Source organism: Haplochromis burtoni, unplaced genomic scaffold (genome assembly GCF_018398535.1).
Source record: "Haplochromis burtoni strain Fernald_Lab_line unplaced genomic scaffold, NCSU_Asbu1 Contig_131, whole genome shotgun sequence".
Classification (NCBI taxonomy): Eukaryota; Metazoa; Chordata; class Actinopteri; order Cichliformes; family Cichlidae; genus Haplochromis; species Haplochromis burtoni.
This window is the reverse complement of record NW_024582492.1, coordinates 264,231-285,339: the sequence shown is the minus strand read 5'-3', so window position 1 is coordinate 285,339 and position 21,109 is coordinate 264,231. Positions and strand designations below refer to the sequence as shown.

The window sequence follows — 21,109 nt, the reverse complement described above, 5'->3', positions numbered from 1 at the left end:
CCCCCTTCCAAAGTTAAGTTATTTAAGGAAGACAACCTTGACGTGGTGACTCATCTGATTATGGGAAAGAGTGTGTGACTCCACACTCCTCATTTGATTAGAGAAGCTGCTCTTCAGCCAACATGATGGCCCTTGTAAAATGCATAACTAGTGTAATAAAAAGTCCCCTTGGGTTTACTGTACAAGGACAGTCTCACTCTAAATGTGCATGTGTCCTCATGAGGATCTGTTTATAGTAATCTCTTCTTGTGGAAACATCTATAAATACTTATGTTTGCTTGAAGGTTTCTGATGCAACCTTGTACAGTTCATCTCAAATGTCTTGTGGCACTCTCTGTTATGTATAGAGTGTCAGCACATTCGTGTCTTCTTTATGCTGCCAGCATTCCAACGAAAACACATTCGTTACCATCTTCTTCAGGAGTTGTTTTTGGGAGAATAAATAATCATGACTGTTATAAGAAGTTTGCAGTCAGTGGCCCAGAGAGATAAGAGACCAGAGAAGTCATAGTCTGTTTCTTTACTGTGTTCTTGGCATGAGAACCTGGAATTATATGTGCTTTCACAGCCAGTAGACCATAGTATATGCAAAAAAGCACCTGCCTTTCAAATTGTACTCAGTCATCTAGTATAACAAGTATTTGCATATGCTGATGGAGAAAAAATAGCCGTAATACAAGCAAAGATACATGAGTGAAAAAGAAAAAATCTGGTTTTAAAGGGGTTTGTGCAACATTGCCTTTAGAGAGTGTGAAAATGATCTTTTACATTCTACAGAAAACATATATTTTATCACTTTTTTTTGTTCCAGACTACAATATTTCACTTTGTATGAAATGAAAACAAAGTAAGAACCAAATGGGAAGTTTATATTATATTTATGTACATAAATTGCCATATGTAGCCATTTTTACAAGATAAAGACTTTTTAAAAATGCTAATGTGTAAATGGACTGTAGTGTAATTTGAAAATTTGGAGGACTAAGAGTTGCTGGACTAGCTATATGGTGCAATATGGACTGCTTAGCAATTTGTTCACATCAATAGGTAAGCTAGGTAAATTAGGTAACATAAGCTAATTTCATCTACTGAAGCTAATTGATCCAAGAAGTGAAAATATCCCAAAGAAGCTACAAAGCAGGACATGCGTGGGTCAGCATGGGGTCAACCGAAAACCAGCCTAAGCTGGACTTGTTTCGGCTAATGTTAACCAAACATAGGTTATATAAAAGATGCCCTGCAGCTAGAAGTGTTACACGTTATGTGGATGAGGACCCAAAGACTGGTGGAATTTCTGGTAGAAAGGGTGAAACATTTATTCAGGCTAGCTTTAGGTCCTCTGAAAAGACGAAACGCAAAGTCCAAAACAGGAACTGAAAACTGTAAAAATTAAACATAAGGCTAGGAAAAACACTGGGGCAAGATCACAGTTACTCTGAAAAATGACTAAAGGGAGGACAGGAATACCCACACGCACAAAAGGGCAAAAGTCGAGACAGCTGAGCGGAACGAGACACAGCTGAACTGAATCACAGAAGATAATACAAAGTAAGCTAAACTAAAAGCAAATTACATGGAGCAACTAACTATCAACAAAAGCAGGAAAACAAAAAAGGGAAAATACAGACACAAGAGTGAAGCAAAGACAGGAGACTTACTGAAACAAAACAGTCAAACACCAAGGGAGGAATTAAACTCTACACCAACTCAGAAAAGAACTAAATATACTAAGAAAGAATTCCACAAAGCAACTATGACATTAAACAAACCACTGTGTGTATTTCAAAGCTATCCGCTAATGCTATCAACCTTGGTGAAAGCAGTATTCATAAATTGTACTTGCTAATTAATGCTTGATAACAGATGTAAAAAAACAGTGTCCTAAAATTGAAACCCATACTTCTCGGTCACTCTGTACCACAGAGAGGGCTATATTAGTTGTCAGTTAGCACCACATTCTTTGTGCCACGCTATAAACGCTGACTTGTTTTTGGAGTCAGCCTCAAGTGGAAAATGGTACTGCAGGAATTGGTGTTTGTGTGTTGGCTTTTTTTTTAAGCCCTAGAGGTTGCTGCATGTACCCATTTCTAACTTTGAATTTGCAAATTGCGAGCCATCTAATGCTGTATACAGTCTTGATTAGACACTTTTGGCTTATTCACAGAAAGCTTCCAGAGCTGACTTGAGAGTTTAATGTTATTTCAGCCTGTCGCAACCTGTCTCATAGCTTCACAGACAAAATTATGGAAAGTCAGATTTTATTGTGTGTTTATCAAGCTGTGTAGCAGAGATATTAACAGCAACCTGCACCTCTTTGCCCACACACAATAACCCTGGCCAGCATTCTTGTGCCAGCCCATCAGGTCGGTGCCAACCCCCCAGCAACTCCTGTTGCTGCCGGCACATCTGGCTCATTTATCAATCTGGCAATGCCCTTGTCTGCTGGACTAGTCACAGTTATCTTGGCAAAGAGCTCGTTACGTGCTGGGGCCAGCCGTGGGGGCAATCATTTCCTCCATTATGAGCCAGACGTCTCGGGACGCATGGGAAAACAAGGGAGATGGATAAAGTGAGAGAAAGAGCAAGCGAGGGAGAAGGAAACTATGCTCTCACTTCCTTTCCTTTATCTATTCTTGGTTTTTCTTGCCCACGGTGCCCTTAAAGCACTTTGGGAATGGGGGGCTCTCCTGTTGCCACTGAGGCTTAATCAGTTGCTATTGAATTGGATAGTATCTTAGGTGGAGAGACTGCAAAGACGTGCTTCAGAGAACAATGGTGCATATTGTGATTTTGTCTGAATACACGTTTTCATGCTTTCTTCCAAATGAAGTTGAATAATACAAAATCATCAACATCAAATCACCTGAATGAGCTGCTTCACAGCAGCTATGAACAAAAAAGGAAACGCTCCAAAAGCAGCTCCAGTGCAGCAGAGGGGACAGGTGTGTTTCGACCAGCACTCCATTTCTCATCTTGTTAACTCTCTAATAAGATTGAGATGAGATTTCAAATGAAACAAGGTAGGATGGAGGGAGAGTTAGGTGGTGATAGATGGAAACAGATGAAGGTGAGGTGTTAGAGCCGTGGTGCATTGAGAAAACAGAATGAGGCTTATATCCCAGACATTATGTCTTTGTTTCGCAATTCTGGGTTTGTCAGTTGCAAAAACAAGCATGTTGACAACAGGCCCAAGAAAATAGTTTCTTTTTGTTTGTATCAGGAAAAGCCAAGGAAAGCCAAACATTTCGTAAACCCAGGGGTTGATGAAATGTTTGGCATATATATATATATATATATATATATATATATATATATATATATACCTTTGAGTCTAAATACATAACTTAGAAGTATTTGGCTAATCTGTACAAGATTATGCGCAACCCATGTAACTAACAACAAGAGCCAGGAGGCATCTTCCCAAGCACAGCTATCTGTTTCATAGCAACAGCATGGAAGGCCTGGGGTTTCAAGCATTTACTTGCATGAAAAACACGAATATCAGTGATTGTACCTTTCAGATAAAGTATTGCATGAAAATCTTTAAATCCAAGGTATGAAATTAAAAGTAGTTCCTTCAAGAAAAATAGATTAGATGTTAGGAATTTATTTACTTTAATCCTCCATACTTGACACGTTGAACCTGCACGTGCAACATCAACGTCCACATCTGCAGTGTAATCAAAGATGACGGCAAATGTTTTAGTGGAGGTAGATGGACAATGGGAGGGATTTGATGGCAGGCTTACAAAGTCGAAGTTGAATTGGTGTGGACTTCTCCTCCTCATTTGTCTCAATGAATGGCCCAGACACACAGATTAAGGTTAGTTTAACCAGCTGACGGCTTGATGAATGTTGTGCCAATTATCCTGTAGCAGAAGCATTCGGCTATGAAATGATGGCCCCTGTTGCAAGATCTGCTGCATGCTCTCTATTTAGCTTGCATTCCTGTGGATGCTGGCAAGGCAAGCTTATTTTTATATACTTAGCCCCTGAATCTTGCTTACTTTGTAAAGTGTTCCAACTAAAAAACACCCAAACATTAATTTTAAGAAACATGTGGTGAAGCTAAAGGTTAAACAAATGTTTTGCTCAGTGGGGAAAATCAGACATAGGGCAAATAACATGCTTGGACCGCTTTTTAAATTTTGTTTATAGGTAAGAAAATGAATGCATCAAGCTCTTGTGACTCTTCTTATGTCATAGGTATATTGAATCAATATCCAGTGTAGTGTCTTATTGCAGTTCTCCCATAAAATTTAATTAAAAAAGGGTATTGCCTTAAAGAGATGCATTTTCTTTTTTCATAACAAAAATATGAAAGCGACAGTATTTCCTAATTTCTAGGGGTTTTGCCATCCATCTGATCTGACATCTGAAAATGAGGGGCACAACACCATTTCAGTATCTGCTGGGTTCTCTTTTATGTACCTTTAACTAGCTAACGGCTACTGCTAGTTGTTAAATATTGCTACTACAGTGCACAAAATGTTCTTCTGGACATTTTCTCAGTGACTAAACAGCTTCAGGAGTAGAGCCAATACCTATTTGCATGTTTCATGAAAAAATCAAGTCCGATGGATTTGCTTTTTTTTGTTAGCTTAATGCAGATGCATATTTACTGTATGTGGCTAGGTGTAAATGAAAGACTGCATCTGGCTTTCATTCAGATAAAAGCTTGAGTAATTAGAGGCTTACATCATTTTCACGGGGGCAATTAAATCTGATCGTCTTCGCATAAGCATATCTTTCAAGAGGCTCATTATAATTTTCATATTTGGAACGTGCATTTTAGCTCCTTATACACAGCTCCAATAATAATCAGCTTTAATGATTAAAGTCTAAATCAGATACATGACAGCTCTTCAGCAGCATCACCCAGCCCTGACTTTTACTGTCTCTTTCTGATACTGATGACCTGACATTACACACCCAGGAAGCTCTTTAAAAGTCAGCCCAACATGGACAGCGCCTCTTCTTTGATCAGCTATTGTTCTGGACGGCGTGCAAAGCTTCACCCTGTGACCTATCTCATTACAGGTCTCTGTGCCAGCAGCAGCAAAGCTTTCATGAGGAGAACATTGAGATAATTGGGTCACTCTATCAAAGTCAGCCGTTCTCAGTGCCAGCCACGCTGCCGTCTGATGACTTGGATGAGCTGCGCCAAGTCAGCACAATACAGAATACGTTGGAGTGCTGGAAAAAGCACCGAATACGTGCCTCATTGTACCTTTCATCACAGTGTACTATGTCACTGTTAATGCCTCAAATAAGACAGGCTGCTGGATGTTTGTTATACAAATGCAGGGCGTCCAACACTTTGTAGGCTTTTCCATGCACATGTCATTGAGAACGAATCACCCCAAAGGCACAACTTCAACTCAAGGTTTCTAATCACAAAGGATAAGAATATAAGAGTTTGATTTAAAAAAAATGCTCTGCATGAGCTGCCCACCATGTTCCAAAGCATTATGAGGAGTTTGTTTGTTTAAATGGGACATGCCTTAAACAAGAAAAGTCAGGAAGATTGTTTCCCTGCTGTCTTACGTCAGTCCAAGGCGGCTTTAAACAGCACAAATATGAAGTCAACTGTAGGGTGCCTTGTCTTGAAACATGTTTTAAACACTCTGCACGCTACAGTGTCAACAGGCACAACACACACTTCTGGGATTTATAAAAGCAGAGTTAATAATGAGTGGCAGTTTAAGGATGAAGGCTTAGAAGCTATGTTTTATGTGCAGAAAGAGGCCGATGGAGAGAATATTAAGTCAAGGGAGAACGTGGATAATAAAGCAAAAGAGAACAAAAAGTATTTGAGCGAAAGCTTCAGAAATTGATGCTGAATTTCCAAATGAGGATCCAAAGTGGAGGAGATATGTGGGAGAGTATTAGGTTCGGATGTTTGACGCGAGCGTGATGCTACATTTGACAGCTGGCTGGGGATTATGCCAGCCATTCTCCGTGGATACACGCAGATCTTGTTAAAGCTAGTAAGAGTAAGAACCAGTTCCCAGGAATTTCACTCCGACTGATAACGGTAAAATTTTAAAATCACAAAGCCCCTTCAAAACTTTAAAAACAGACCAGTGGTAAGTCCGGGATCCGTTGAGTCTTGCATCCACAGATAACAATGAAAAGCAGTGATATAGATGACTTGCAATGCAGTCTTATTTCAAGACAAAAGAACTTGTGGTTTAAAAAAAACAAAATCTTTACACTTAGCCTGGACATTCAGGATTATGAATTTGAAGGCAAATTCTCAGTATGCTCACATCAATCACTCTGCTGCTACGTTTCGATTCCCTGCTTCGTAAGGATCCCTGTGCATTACTCATAATCCAGTGGACTACTTTCTGTGTTTACTTTCAAATGCATCAAGAGTACCTGTATTGCCTTAAACAATGCTGACACTCTTTCAAGAAAGCAGTTTAAAGGCCAAGATAATACACAGGGTGACCATTTACTACCATCTGTCTCTGATGCTGTGTGATGCAGAATGACCCTGTTTACTGTAAACAGTATACCGGCCATGCATACTGGCCACTGCTGTATTTGAGTGTCCAGTGTGTAAATTTGTCTGCTATGCTGTACTTTACACAACAGAGAGGTAAAAGTAGCTTAAATGCAATGCAGGCTCACAATCCCACAATTCGGTTTTAGAGTATATAATAATGTAGAGATTAGCTTCCTGGTTTAATCCAAAATATTTTGCAAGGCTTTACATCAGATGAGAGAATGCAGTTTAAGCTGTGGTTTCCGTGTCTGTGGATGCCTGGAAGCCTAAACTCAAAATGTACTACACAATAGGCACATAACCACACGTTCCACGTATGTGAACTGGAAAGCAAGATGACAACCTCTTGACAGTGCGCCCGCTTAAAAAGAGTAGAAACGAGGGAGTGGAAAACTAACAATGAAATGCAGTCGGAACACAAAACAAGCATTCAATTTACTCGTACTTCAGTGCAGTTGATGTTGACAGTGCATGGCACTGCAAGTGGAAAACGCCTTTTGTGTGGGCCACAGAATTCTGTGAAATAACCACACCGATGAAGCAAGTAATAGTTTGTGTCACGTGTCTGAAAAGGTGCTATACCTTAGCTTTTCATGCCTGGAGCACCTTGCCCATAGTTAAAAAGCACCTTGGGAATGGTAACAAAATTGGATAAATGTCAAATATCAAAGATGCCCTGCACATGCTCCTATGACCTCAAAATAGCAATTTACTCTATAATATTTGGATGAGTTCTTTGCTAAGTGGACAAGATAAACAGACTTTTATAGCAGTTAGAAGTTGGATCTGTTAAAGGACTGATTGTTTTGTGTGAAGAGGGTAAAGTTGGGTTAGTGGAGATCTGTTTTCAGCTACCACATAATATTCTGCTGAGGTTAAACTGACTTTCCTGATGCAGAAAACAGTTTCCTCTAAAATGCACTAACGAAAGGTGGTGTTAAGAGTTATTTGCTCTCTGAATTTGTGAAGGCGCAGTGGTGCATCACTGGAAAGTAGAACTAGCAGTGCACCCCACCGTTCTGCAGTTTGAGATGTGTGTTTGTTTGTGTCTGTGTGTGCAGCTGATTGCGAAATCAATTAAGGAACAGTTTAGAAATAGACAAGCCATCGAGTAGCAGAATGAAACTCATTCAGCTATACCACAAATGACTCTCTTACAGGAATTGGCTAATCTTCCAATACTGAGCAGAAGTAGGTTCCTCTGTCAGTTGCCTTTCTTTACATTCAGTGTGGTCTCATCCATCAATAAGCACATCCCACCTTTTCTTGTGTAAAAGGCACTCTATTTTATCCTTTGCGCACCACCTTTTGGCATCTGAATCAATATCCAATTTTTCCTCGCTCATTTGCCCCCTGCCTCTCAGAATGCTCTAAATGCTGAAGTCCTTAAACTGGTCCTTTTTCATCCTACAGTTCACAACTGATCTAGTGTAACTAGGCTTCTTGCCTCATCTAACTTCTCCAAAGAGACCATGCTTTTCCTTTTCAGATCTGGAGAAATCAACAGTTTAAGTGGAGCCAGCAGGTCAGGGTAGATGCTAAGCCTCTTATTCTAATCCTAGCATGGGCGTGTTATGGATAACATGAGCACGCGTGAGCTTACTCGAGCATGCTCATTTCATCAGAGTTCATTAATGACACGACTGATTTGCTCTTTGTGCATTGTGAAGCTGTAAGAAATGGCAATTCATATTGCATAGATTATACAGCGGAGTATAAACGATTACTATAGTGAATAAACTTACTTGGAGATAAAAGCCAAAGCTGTGCTATCCTTTTCAACAATATGAGTTGTATGAGCTCTTGTAGTAATTTTCAGATCTATTAAAGCTTTACGGATGATAATATACTAGACCAAAAGTATGTGTGCTCCTCCTGTCCTGGGCATTGATAGTACACATTATAAAAACTGTGAGCATGCACTTGTATACACACAGAGAGCTCAATTCCCTCAGGATACTGTAGGTTCAAATAAAGTTCATATTACAGCAGTGCTTGGATAATAAATGGCCCCAGAAAATAGGAAGTTAGCAGCATCTCTGTGATCATCACTCATAGTGTTATGCCATGTTCAGCACACAGTAATATAACTAACAAACACTTTTTAGTTGGTGTGGCGCCACACTGTCTGTGTCAGTAAGTCTTTGACTATATGACTTTGAAGAGTAATCGGTGTATAAGAAATGAAGTCAGATTTGCTTAATCTTGTCAAAAACATACCACTAAATCAGATTTGAGCAGTAATTGATTTCAGAACGCATCATGTCAAATTGTGGTATTGAGGAAGTCTGGCGTCACATCTGACAGATAGAAAACCAAATTAAAATGGTCTCAAAAGCATCACTGGTCTTACAGCTCCCTCAGATTTCACCTAACAAATGTAATTTAACCAATCTGTGACCAAATGTTAACCAATCAAGGAGCTCATAGACTGTAAATTATAGATGGACATTGCCTCTGTAACGTCAGCCATTTGTGTATACTGCATGCTGAAGCCTCATTGTTGGCATTGGAAGTTGGTTTGCATTGGAAGGATACAGATAACTGCTAAGCAGCTCTAAGAGACTAAGAAAAATACTAGAATATGAATCATTAAAACAAGGGCTCAAACTTCTTAAATGGGCTGTACCTCAAACAGGAAATATTATTTGATTATTTGATTAACTCCATTAAAACTGCTCCGAAAGGCACTGACTATCAGAGATTCAGCTGAGTGACCTGAATGGGTGAGGTGAGGCTTAGCAGAAAGATTTTGAGTTGAATTTTGAGATAAATTATAATATTAATTTTAATGTAGAATTTCAACTTGCCTACAAATGTTTAAAAGGTTTCTTTTTATTTATTTATTTATTTCCATTTATTTTTTTCCTATTAGAAGGAGCGAGCTTCCATAGAGACCAAAGCTGCAGTTAAAGTGGATTAACTCCCATTTGGAGCCTCAAGCGGCTATAAGAACTGCAGTTTGGATTGTTTAGTTTATCTTTCTGTGGAATGGGGGGGTTGCTGGGTGTGATCTGACAACCTTGTCATGTCTTAAAAACATTACACCAAATTGAAGTGAAAGGATTTTTATTTTATTTAAAAAATCCTCTTTCTACTTCCTTTCAAGCATGTGCTTTATCAATAAGCAACAGAGCTCTGTGCAAAATTAGAAAGGTTACACAAACTCTATTTACCGGTAGTTCAAATTTTATGGGTTCCTAAACAGTTTGGTCAAAGTTGTTGCGTGACAGAAAAAAAAAATAGTGATTATGTTATAGAAGTAATGCTCTTATGAGATGTAAACGGCATAGATCAGAACAATGAGTCCTAAGCCGATTACCAGTCACACTTTCTGCAACAGGCAGAAAGAGTTGGGAAGAAAACCTCCACTGTTTCAAATTTACTTTGGAGTTGCCTACAATGAGATCAGAACTGAGGGGTGTGTGTGGAATACTAATAAACTGACATTTTTTGAAGTTTGTTGATTTTTTTTCTATTCTTTGATTTTGGACTTTGACATTTTCTCTTGTTATCTTTAATATAACTTTCTGAACATCAAAAATGTATTGGCAAACCAGTTGTGAATTTCAAACAAAAAATATTTCACCACTTTGAGTAAGACACATTCAATCTGAAGCAAATATTTCATCATATAAACAATCCTGTTGCTTCGCACTGAAACTGACATCAACGAGAGTGCCCTGCTTTCCAGATCCTAATGTGTCTTTCACCAGTTTGCATAGTGTTGTTTCTGGCTTTTTGTGCATTTTAACTTTAAGAAGTCTGCCAGTGTTGCAGTATAATTGTTCACGAGTGTGGTTTAAACCCCAGGCAAAAACATCCCAGGGACTGTTTTACATACTTTCTTTTTCTCTGTATTGTAGGAATGAAAAGATAATAAATAAAATAATATTTAAGCAAGTGCATATCTATAAATTATAATGAAATGTTATTACTTATTATAACACAGAAAAGGATCTTGTTCATATAGACTAAAAAAACACAAACAGGACTATGTTTTGCTTGAGCGCTGATTTTAAAAGGTCTGATATACGTTTAGGTAGCTGTCTAGCAGGAAGTGCATCAGGTGTTCTTGAACACAGACAAAAACCTTTGGCTTTGACCTAAATGTTGATTTAGGTGTTTCCCTTTAACATTTTTTTCCCCTACTTTTCAGAAAAAGAACATCAATGTTTTGCTGAGTCTTGGCATGCTAGCTTCCTGGGGAGCACTCTTGCTGTCAGCTCGCCTCTACTGGATGGGCAATAAACCTCCAAACTTCTCCAATTCCGACAACCCTGCAGCCGACTCGCCTCATTTCCTCACTCGAATGCTAACGTTTCTCCACCTGCCTGCTGCCAACGCCTGGCTCCTCCTCTGCCCTGACAAGCTCAGTTTCGATTGGTCCATGGATGCCGTGCCCTTGGTCAGGTCCTTGGCTGACTGTAGGAACCTTCACACTGTTGCCTTTTATGTTGGAATGAGCATTCTGGTTTTGTTTGGCCTTCGTGGTCCCACCTCCAAAGTCAAGGAGACCAATGGGAAGGCCTATGTCACTAATGGGAAATCCATCACTAATGGTAATGGTTACCATGCTCCTGATGCAAACCATAACACAGAGCATGGCTCTCCAAAAACCGCCCTAAATGGCTCAGCTGGACTGCACCACTGCCCTCCACGGACACCCCTGCCCCCTACAGAAAGCCTAGTACTATTTTCACTGGGCATCCTTTCATTGCCTTTCATCCCAGCCACTAACCTATTCTTTTATGTGGGTTTTGTAATTGCAGAGAGAGTACTATACATTCCCAGTATAGGCTTTTGTCTGCTTGTTGCTGCTTGTGCAAGAGCCTCGTTTGTTAGACTGAGGACTAGAGGCTGCAAGGCTGTGCTGTTGTGTCTCTGTATGGGTCTAGTACTGCTGAATGGACTCAGAACTGTTCAAAGAAACAAAGACTGGAGCAATGAGGAAAACCTCTACAAGTCTGGGATTAATGTGAATCCCGCTAAAGGTAAGAAGGCCACTGGCTATCTTTAGATGTAAGTAGGAATCCTCCTACCTTCAGCCTAAAGCAAGGAGCAAATTTGAATGACTGAATTTTAGAGCTCAATTGATACAGGAATTTTTAGGACTGATAGCGATGTTTTCTTTCCAGCAGGTAGAACGTAAACAGAATCTTCACGTGTAGTTATTTATTATTATTAAGATATGCCAGTACAGATATGTCAGCAAAATTGGATAGTAATATTTGCCTGCCGAAAAATCATTCAAGCTCTAGTTAATTTTACAAACTCAAAGCTAGCTTATCAATCTTTTGGCCACAGCAACCGTTACTATAGCTATGAAGCTGTTTTTTTTATTAGGGGAACATTACGCACCCATTCCTGTTATTTTACAGGTAACATTCAAAGATGACGAAGCAGTTTCACAGCATCAATGAATACTGATAGCTACTCAAGATGAAAGTGAACAAAGAACGTAAAAACTCTGCTTGGCAAATGCATTTTTGCCGCTTGGATTTTGTGCTGTGTTAATATTTGTTTCTGTACGTTTTTAGTACATTTGAGACATTTCACTTGTTTTGTTAAAGATGGAAAAAAATGGCATGTACAGCAAATTTTTAAAAACTCAAACAATACCCAGTTCTACTTAATATGCATGTTTTTAACTGGGCTGAGATCTGAAACCCACTGTGGGAACCTGATCTTGAAAGAGGCAAGTAGAAATATGTGCAAGAAAATAACAGAAAACTGCTTAGAGGATTGTTACACACTTGCCTAAGAATACTTAAATAAAAAAAAGAGAGCACTCTAAATAAACAAGTAAGCATGAGAAGTACAATTAATTGATACTAGTTTACTTTGACAAATTAGTGTGAATAACTGCTTTTACATGACCACCAACTGCATCTTTTTTTTTTTCTTCTGCTGTATAACTCTTGACTGGCACATTTCCTCTAGCCTGGGGAAATTTGGGGAACGTACTGAAGAACCAGGGCAAGATGGCGGAGGCAGAGAAGGCATACAGAAATGCTCTGCACTACCGAGGGAACATGGCTGACATGCTGTATAACCTGTGAGTGATAAAGATGCCCGTTCCACCTCCTCGTGTTTGCATAGTCTTGACACAAACAAGTTCTGATTCCTACCATCCATCACTTTAGATCACTGTGGAAAAGGAAGAGAAAGGGGAGAGAGGAGAGCGCATATAGACACAGAGTGACTAGCAGGAAAAACTTACAGAGGGCACACAAGAATAGATCTAACACAGGAGAAGAAGCAAATGAAATACAGAGTATGACTTGATGCAAGAGAGTTGTGTGTCCCTTGTGGCTCTTTGTACCGTCTGCTGCTGATTTGATTAGTCATGGTTTGCAGGGTTTGGGGGAACACAAAGACACTTAGAATCCTGCAACACAAGGTGTCACAGATGCCAAAACCTCATAGCAGACCCGTGTCTGTAACTCTCATGCAGACACTGTTTTCCTTCCCACTTCTCCGTTCCCTCTCAAGTTACGGGTGCCAAGAAACTGGCAAAGAAACAAAGAGAGAAGGGAAAACTGAAAGGTGTTTTGCATTCTTTAAAACAGAGGTGCTACCTGAGCTTGATGGATGGTTGGCTATATTGGGATTATATATAAGTATATGGGATACGGGAAGAAAAACCTGCCACTTTCACCACTCATTACTTTGATGAGAGGTTAAAGCTTACTTTGCATGCAGAGTTAACAGAAACTGTACTGCAGCTTGTCACATCTTTGCGTTTTTCTTGGACCAGGGGTTTGCTTCTGCAGGAGAATGAACGCTTTTCTGAAGCGCTGCGTTATTACAAACTTGCCATTGGGAGTCGGCCTACGCTGGCATGTAAGTAAATCTTGGAGAGTCTCATTTTTGTAAATGATCTATGAGGCGGTCAGCCTGAGGGGAAGAGCTGTCATCAATTAGACTTTGGGGTTAATTACACTTTAATTTTATTGCTGATGTGGTTATTCTTTTTTGCATGGACATGTAAAGGGCCAGTGAAGTAATGCAATTCAGTCCTGCGCTTGAGTGTTCACATTAGATGAGGGTCCAGCTTTTACTCTACCAAGTAGAGTAGCTTTATTGTTAGCTTTCTCTCTTTTTTGGCATGTATTTATTTATGTGTCCTACTTTTCTCTGCTCCGACCTCAAGTTCTGCCTCCTTTAGGCTGTATTATCATGTTCTTCTGTGTAGATCGTCAAGTTTTTTTCTTTGTTTAAAGCTTTTTTTTATGTTTATTGCTCTTTTATTTACAGTTGATAATTATTTATTTGAACTGTTCTTTTTCCAGGGTGGAATAATTGTACAGCATATATATTTGACCTCAAAAAACAGGAATTTTGGCTGCACAAGTGTGAATTTATTTTGGATTTTCGTTAAGATCAAAACTATACATACATGCTCAAATATATGCGCATTCTCATTTCCATCTTTTAATAAGAGTAGTTAAAGGTTCTACAATGCCTTTTAACGTGACGAGTTTTAACTTCTTGCTTGTGATCATGATTGACTACAACTTGCTGCTTCTGTTTGCAAACATAAACAAAAGAAGTGGTTTAACAGTGCTCATTGGATTGACCAAAACTCAGAACAATGGGGAAGTCCAAGGAACAGGAGTGAAGCTCTAAGAAGGAATTGGAGATTTACACAATCTGAAAAATGTCTATATTACTATACCACTACTAATTCCAAGATCCCCTGCTTCAAATTCAACACCTTTAAGTTTGGCTGAAGTTTGTAGCTCACATGGACAAGTGAAATGCCTTATGGCAGGGGTTTCAAACTCCAGGCCTCGAGGGCCGGTGTCCTGCAGGTTTTAGATCTGTCCTTGATCCAACACAGCTGATTTAAATGGCTAAATGACCTCCTCAACATGTCTTGAAGTTCTCCAGAGGCATGGTAACAGTAATCATTTGATTCTCTTGACCCAGGGTGATTTTCTAAAACCTGCAGGACACTGGCCCTCGAGGCCTGGAGTTCGACTCCCCTGCCTTTTGGCCACATGAGATACAGATTGACCTATATGTCCACAATGATAACAGAAATGTTTGGGTGAGTAAAGGTGAGGCTTTCAAACTAAGAACACTGTACCAGCTGTTAAGCATGGTGGTGGTAGCATCATGCTCCGGGGCTGTTTACTGCCAGTGGTAATGGGAGTAACAGTACACTGCACAAAGTGGATGGAATAATGAAGAAGGAAGACTACCTCTTCAAATTCACTTAAAATCAACAAATAGATGGTTTAAATGTGGATGGTTTGAACTTGTGGTGATTAGAGAAAATCCAAAATAAATTCAGACTTGTTCACCCAGTTCTTGTTTTTTAAAGTTATTAAAAATGAAAAAGAAACAATTAAAAACAATGATTAAAATCCTAAAATTACCATGACGTTCTGTTCCATGATGAGTGTATGTAAACTTCTGAACACAAATGTATTTATGTTTGGGTGTTTGGGTGTCATACTTGATAATACTCTTTCATTCCAGTCTCACATTAATTACATAACACGGTCTGCTTACTTCCATTTACGTAATATTCACCGACTCCGTCCCTTCCTTACTCCCCATGCTGCTGCCATCCTTGTCCATAGTCTTATTACATCCCGTATTGATTACTGTAATTCCCTCCTATTTGGTCTCCCTAAAAGGTCCCTTCATAAACTCCAACTTCTTCAAAATTCTGCAGCTCGGGTCATAACTTGCACTCCGTTAAGTGCTCATATTACCCCAGTTCTTCAGCAGCTTCACTGGTTGCCCATAGAAGCCAGGATAAATTTTAAAATCTTACTTCTTGCATACAAGTGTATCCATAAATCTGCTCCTTCATATTTGTGTGACCTGCTCCATATCACCACTGTTTCCCGCACTCTCAGATCATCATCTGCTATTCATCTTACTGTTCCGTCCTCACACCTTATCACTATGGGGAACAGAGCTTTCAGTCGCTCTGCTCCTCGGCTCTGGAACTCTCTTCCTCCTGCACTAAGAAATATTGACTCCCTCTCCGTATTTAAGACACAGCTCAAAACACATCTGTTTAAACTGGCTTATTCGCTTTAATGCTGATTTTATCTGTTGTCACGCTCTGTTTTGTAATTTTAACTTATTTTATGTATTTTATGACTATTGTTCCTTTTATTAATTGTGTTTTTTGTAAGGTGACCTTGGGTTTCTGAAAGGCGCCCTCAAATAAAATGTATTATTATTATTATTATTATTATTATGTCAAAAGACATTTTATATCATTTCACATGCCTTTAATTGAACCTGCTTTTTCTTCACTCTGAACTCACAGCGGCCTACTTGAATATAGGAATCATTTTGATGAACCAGGGCCACCTGGAAGAGGCCAAACGCACCTTCCTTACTTGTGCTGACATTCCCGATGAGAATTTGAAGGATCCTCACGCTCACAAGAACTCCGTCACCAGTTGCCTGTACAACCTGGGAAAACTGCTCCATGAACAGGGCCAGCAGGAGGTCAGTGTGTCCCGTTTGTGGGAAAAGGGCCCAGCGAATATTTGAAGGAGCTGAGAAGTACTTGTTTTGTATCTCAGCTTTCATAACATGAATAAACAGAGAAGGACCAAAGTAATTTTTGTAACACTTTCCATTAGGACTTTGTCCGTGCCGCTTGTGATTTAACTACTTAGTTAAAGGCCACAATTATGGTGACGCGAACTGAAAACTGAACTAGCTGAATTAACTATTTTCTTTCTACAGGAGGCCTTGTCTATTTTCAAGGAAGCAGTGCAGAAAATGCCGAGGCAGTTTGCACCACACAGCCTTTTCAACATGATGGGTGAGCGACTAGCTTTTTTTTCACATATAATATCTGTTTTAAACAGTAATAAAAAAAAATCTATTTTTAAAAATCACTACAAAGGTGATTCCAGCTTGAAATGTTAATAAGCATCTCGATGAGATAACGCTACCATTTGATCTATAAAATTACACATTCATGAGCTGTGAAGAACACAGTAATAATGTGAGTTAAAGCTGTGCAATCTGACATTATTGTTCCCGTCTCAAGTGTTGGCCTTCTGGCTTGTGAGAGCTTAAAATGTGAGTTAAACAAATTGCCATTTAATCATTGCCGAGGAACCCCACCTGTTGGATTCCACCACTGTAACTCAAAAACGATGTGTGCACACACTTTGTGTCCTCTTGAGGAGAAGTGAAGCTCATCTGTGGAACGAGTCACATCCCCCTCTTTGTTATTGTAACACTAATTACATTATTGTAAACTCATCCCGATGACATAGTTGAGATTGCAGGGAGATGTCTGCATAAATTCCTTTGACAGGCAGGCTGAAGGAAAATAAGATTTGTGTTTAGTCAGGTGGAGAGAGGGATTAAGGAAGAGTGTTTGAATTAGTGTAATGGGAGGGGATACTGAGTATATGTCATCAGCCTATCTTCTTACTCTAGGGGCCAAGAGCATGCCCTCACATCCAACAACATCTCTGAGTTTTTATAACCAGCTTTTGTCCTTTCAGAGAAACTTCAGATTTATCTACATTGTGGTCACTTCAGTCAGCATGGGGTTAAGAAGAATTTGAAGTTGCTCAAATGACCTATTACAGCGAGCCATTATAATGAGAACCAGCATTACATCATTATCTGTTTATCTCAGATCCAGACAGCGCAGAGTTAACATCCATGAATAAATTAATCAGTTAGACTTGCAGCATGTTCTGCTGTTAGATGAAGTTCAAAGAGCTTCACAGATGACTGACGAGCTAATAACAAGTCAGAATAAATGTAATAAAAACAATGCAATTAATTATAGATTAAAAGCACCTTAAAGAAGACTAAAAAGACAAAAAAGATCAGAAGGAGAAGAATCAAATAGGATAAAATAAGCACCCCTAAATAGATTAATATTGTAGAAGCTACAAAAACTGACTGGAAAGATGAAATGCTGAAATAAAAGAGAAAAAAATCTAAAAACAAAAAACAAAAACTGATTAAAACTGACAAGAATCAGTACCCCAAAAGAGCAAGAACAATTATAAGTGTAATATATAGTATAGAGTGGAACAGTGCTCACCTTTTGTAAAGGCTCCAAATCTAATAACTGATTGCCCATTCAGTTTCCCCATTGATGTTTCTGAACGTCCTTGCTTAAAAAATGTTTTAAGCCTTGAACCAAGCCAAAACTGACCTCCATAAATCAGGGGTGTCACTGTTCCAATTTAGTATTGTGAGTTTCTGTTATGAGCACATGCCATCACATCACAAAGGCTCAGCTTATAGTAAGTCTTCTTTGGATGATTCTAACACTATGGCTCATAATCAAGAATATGAGAATATGAATGAGATTTTTACCTCTAGAACCTCACTGTACTCAATTCTAAAATTGAGTACAGAGTACAAGTTTTTCTTGTACTTTAATCAAGAACAGGTTCTTATTTTCACTGAAAAAGGCAAAGCCCCTTGATGAAATAAGTGTGTAAATACAAGCAAGTGTACAAGGGTCAAAACACCAGGGTGACTGGGAAGCTAAGAGTGTTGGTGAATATGGCTTAAGCCAGATAGTTTAGCACATGTTTTTGTGTTTGGGGAGGCAAGGTGGCCAAGTGTGGCACCACCTACATTTTTTTAATAAAAGAAATCTTAAAATGCATATGCTAAAAAAAACATAAAACAAGTTCCTTTTATTATTGATATTTCCCATTCTCCTTTCTCCTTTCAGGAGAAGCCTACATGAGGCTGAACAGGCTGGAGGAAGCAGGTCACTGGTACAGAGAGTCCCTCAGGGTCAAGCCTGACCACATCCCTGCTCACCTCACTTATGGAAAACTGCTATCCATCATTGTATGTTCCCTTACAGACACACACACACACACACACACACACACACTCACACAGAAAGAAGCAGAAGACAAAGCATTATTTTAGTAATGACTGCAGTGGTTAACTATGTGGCAGAGTGTAATTAAATGGGACCTGGAGTGGCACAGTGGAGTGATGAATAATGCATATAGAACAACTTATGGGGCACTGGAGCAAGGCGAACCCATCCTATTGATTTCCCTGCAGAGACTGAAGAGCTGTGATAACTGTTATTACATATGGGCTTCCTGAGTATGAAAGGCAAGGGTGGATTCAAACGCATGAATTCATTGTGTGACCCTTGCAGCTACTAGTTGGACAGAACTTTCACACTTTTCACACACTTTCCACACAGTGTGAAAGAAAAGAAACTGAAAAACTGAAGGCAGAAATGTTAAATAGATTTTGGGTGACCTTAGGATGATCCTGATCCAGGACTGATGCCAACAAACTGCTGTGTTGGAGCAGGGTAAATACATGGCTGACATCTGAAGGTCAGGGAAGCAGGGAGTTTTTCTGGTGTGGATGAGAGCGATCCCTCTGTGATTGGATGACCCTGATAAACCATGTTTCTTTTTTTTCTGTCTTTCATTGCATGTTCCTGTATATTCATGGGAGTGTTAGAAGACATCCAAGGACACACGAACTTGCCCAACTTCTAAATGTTAAACTTCCTGTCACTTCCTGTACTTCCTCCACCTCTCCCATTCCACTAAACAAAAACAAATACACATGCATGTGACAGATGTGTGAGCAGCTGAGTCAAGTTTAGATTTGGGAGACAAACTGTGTTTCCTGCGTAACCTTTTTTAACGACGCTGACCTCTCTCCTTCCACGGCTTCGGGTGCTGCATAAAAACACAACCGAGCTGAAGTTACAAAACTGTTATGTGCACACTGGCAGCTGCAAACCCTAAGGGCTTTAAACCTTACCTCTGACCAGTTCCCCGTCTTTGCTGAAAGATTTAAAGATATGCAGCATATGCACACACACCTTAAGTAGGTTCACATTAGAGTCACCGAGGGTGGCCGGACATCTGCTCTGCTCCCTTATGCTCAAGGGGCTCCAGATCTATGCACTCACCACGAGGCCACCTCCACTACTAGAGGGCTTAAGAAACATGAGATTGGATGGGCTCGGGACAATAGGCCAGTGGATGGGCTTATTATTCAATTACTCCCCTTCCTTATTGAATCACTCCATCGGCTACATTTCTGGCCATCCTGCTAGAGTCAATCGACAATACAGACAGGGGAAGGAAAGGTCAAACTCGAGCCTTGTACTGTGGTTCACCCCAGCCTGCACTGTTTTTCTTTGAAACGTGGAATATTTTAGCTCGAAAGCGACCACACTTCAGCTTTCAAAGCTGCCCACAAAAAAGCTACATGTGTAAATCCACAAAATAATAGGCAGAACTTGATAGTCTTGCACACGTCCACATCCGTGAGCAAATAACAAGTGCAACTCCAAAGCCGCTAGTGTACTCTTTCCACTATATTACAGGCCTCCTTGTCTGTCAGACGTATCTTGCTGGAGTCAGAGTGGTGTGGTGTGCATTAAGGAAATTTGTGGTCATTCAACACCATGAGACTTATGACTTTAATCTCAGCCGTATATTTGGATAATTCGGCACTAATTCTAACTATGGTCTCGCACTGTGGAAGACCGCACGATAAAGTACGTAGAAGCACCTAAACTAACCTTTTACTCAGCTACAAATCAGGGAATATCCTTTTGATAGTTGTTTGAAAATCATCCTTTTTCCACTGACCTGAACTCGTCCATAAATCTGCTAAATGATGATTTGCTTCTACCTAAATGGACTGAACCACTGTACTTTCTGATGGATGTTTAGGGAAAAGGGTTAATTGAATGTAAAGAGTATGGAGCCAAAGAAAATGTGAAATAAGCCATGTATGCCTGATATTCGGTCATTCAGAGCGATTGACGGCACTGGGAGAAGCTAATGAAGCAAGCCTAATGAGCCCTGCCCTCTCATTTCTTGTTGCATGACAAGTCCGCTGGCAATATAGAAGCAATCGGCGCAGACGTGTGAAACAAAAGAGATGGAGAAATTCAGCCTCGTGAACAGAGGCAATAGAGTCTGCACACAAATGCGCCCACACCAACACCTTGGAGGTTTTTCCTCTAACGGTTTGGCATGAGAGATTTTGCGGCTGTGTTTTTTAATAGCGTCTCTTTTCTGCAGATACAAAGAAGTTGGGTTGCTCTGACTCAGATGAGGCCTGCTGATGCACTACAGTTTTTCAGATGCAAAGAAATACATGCTCAGGCCCAGCTATACATATTGTGTGTTATATAATATGTACTGTGGGTGGTCAGCATAATCTATACCATTTTAAACCATGTCGAAACAATAGTGTTGTGGTTTAAACATTCACCATTTGCCTAGCTTCCCTGTTCCATCCTGGGAGGAGACGCAAATCCCTTTGGGTTTGCGTCAGGAAAGGCATCTGGTATAAAAAGTGTGCCAAATAAAACATGTTGCGCTACCTACTGTGGTGAACCCTTGTGAATACGAGAGCAGCTGAAAGTAGGTTTAGCTTTTTTAAGGTTTATGTTTTTAACCCTTTGTTTTAATCTTTAGTATGTATATTAGATTTCAGAGCTGTCTTTACAGCTAAAAAGAATTAATTTGATGGGAAAAGAGGAGCTTATGAATGAACAAGTGTTTGGCAGTATTGGTTTACCCCGAAGTGCATTTATTTCAGTATTCTTTCTTTCAGGCCTGC

The 21,109-nt window shown here is 39.7% G+C and overlaps 1 protein-coding gene across 1 annotated transcript in view; it reads left to right on the top strand.

The window, feature by feature from the left end:
• tmtc2a (transmembrane O-mannosyltransferase targeting cadherins 2a) overlaps nt 1-21,109 on the top strand; it is a 63,725-nt gene that overhangs the window by 31,744 nt on the left and 10,872 nt on the right. The window contains exons 3-8 of the mRNA XM_005930275.3: nt 10,674-11,508; nt 12,458-12,572; nt 13,275-13,360; nt 15,813-15,997; nt 16,241-16,319; nt 18,216-18,337. Coding sequence (XP_005930337.1) covers nt 10,674-11,508; nt 12,458-12,572; nt 13,275-13,360; nt 15,813-15,997; nt 16,241-16,319; nt 18,216-18,337 — 1,422 coding nt within the window. The remainder of the gene's footprint in view (nt 1-10,673; nt 11,509-12,457; nt 12,573-13,274; nt 13,361-15,812; nt 15,998-16,240; nt 16,320-18,215; nt 18,338-21,109) is intronic.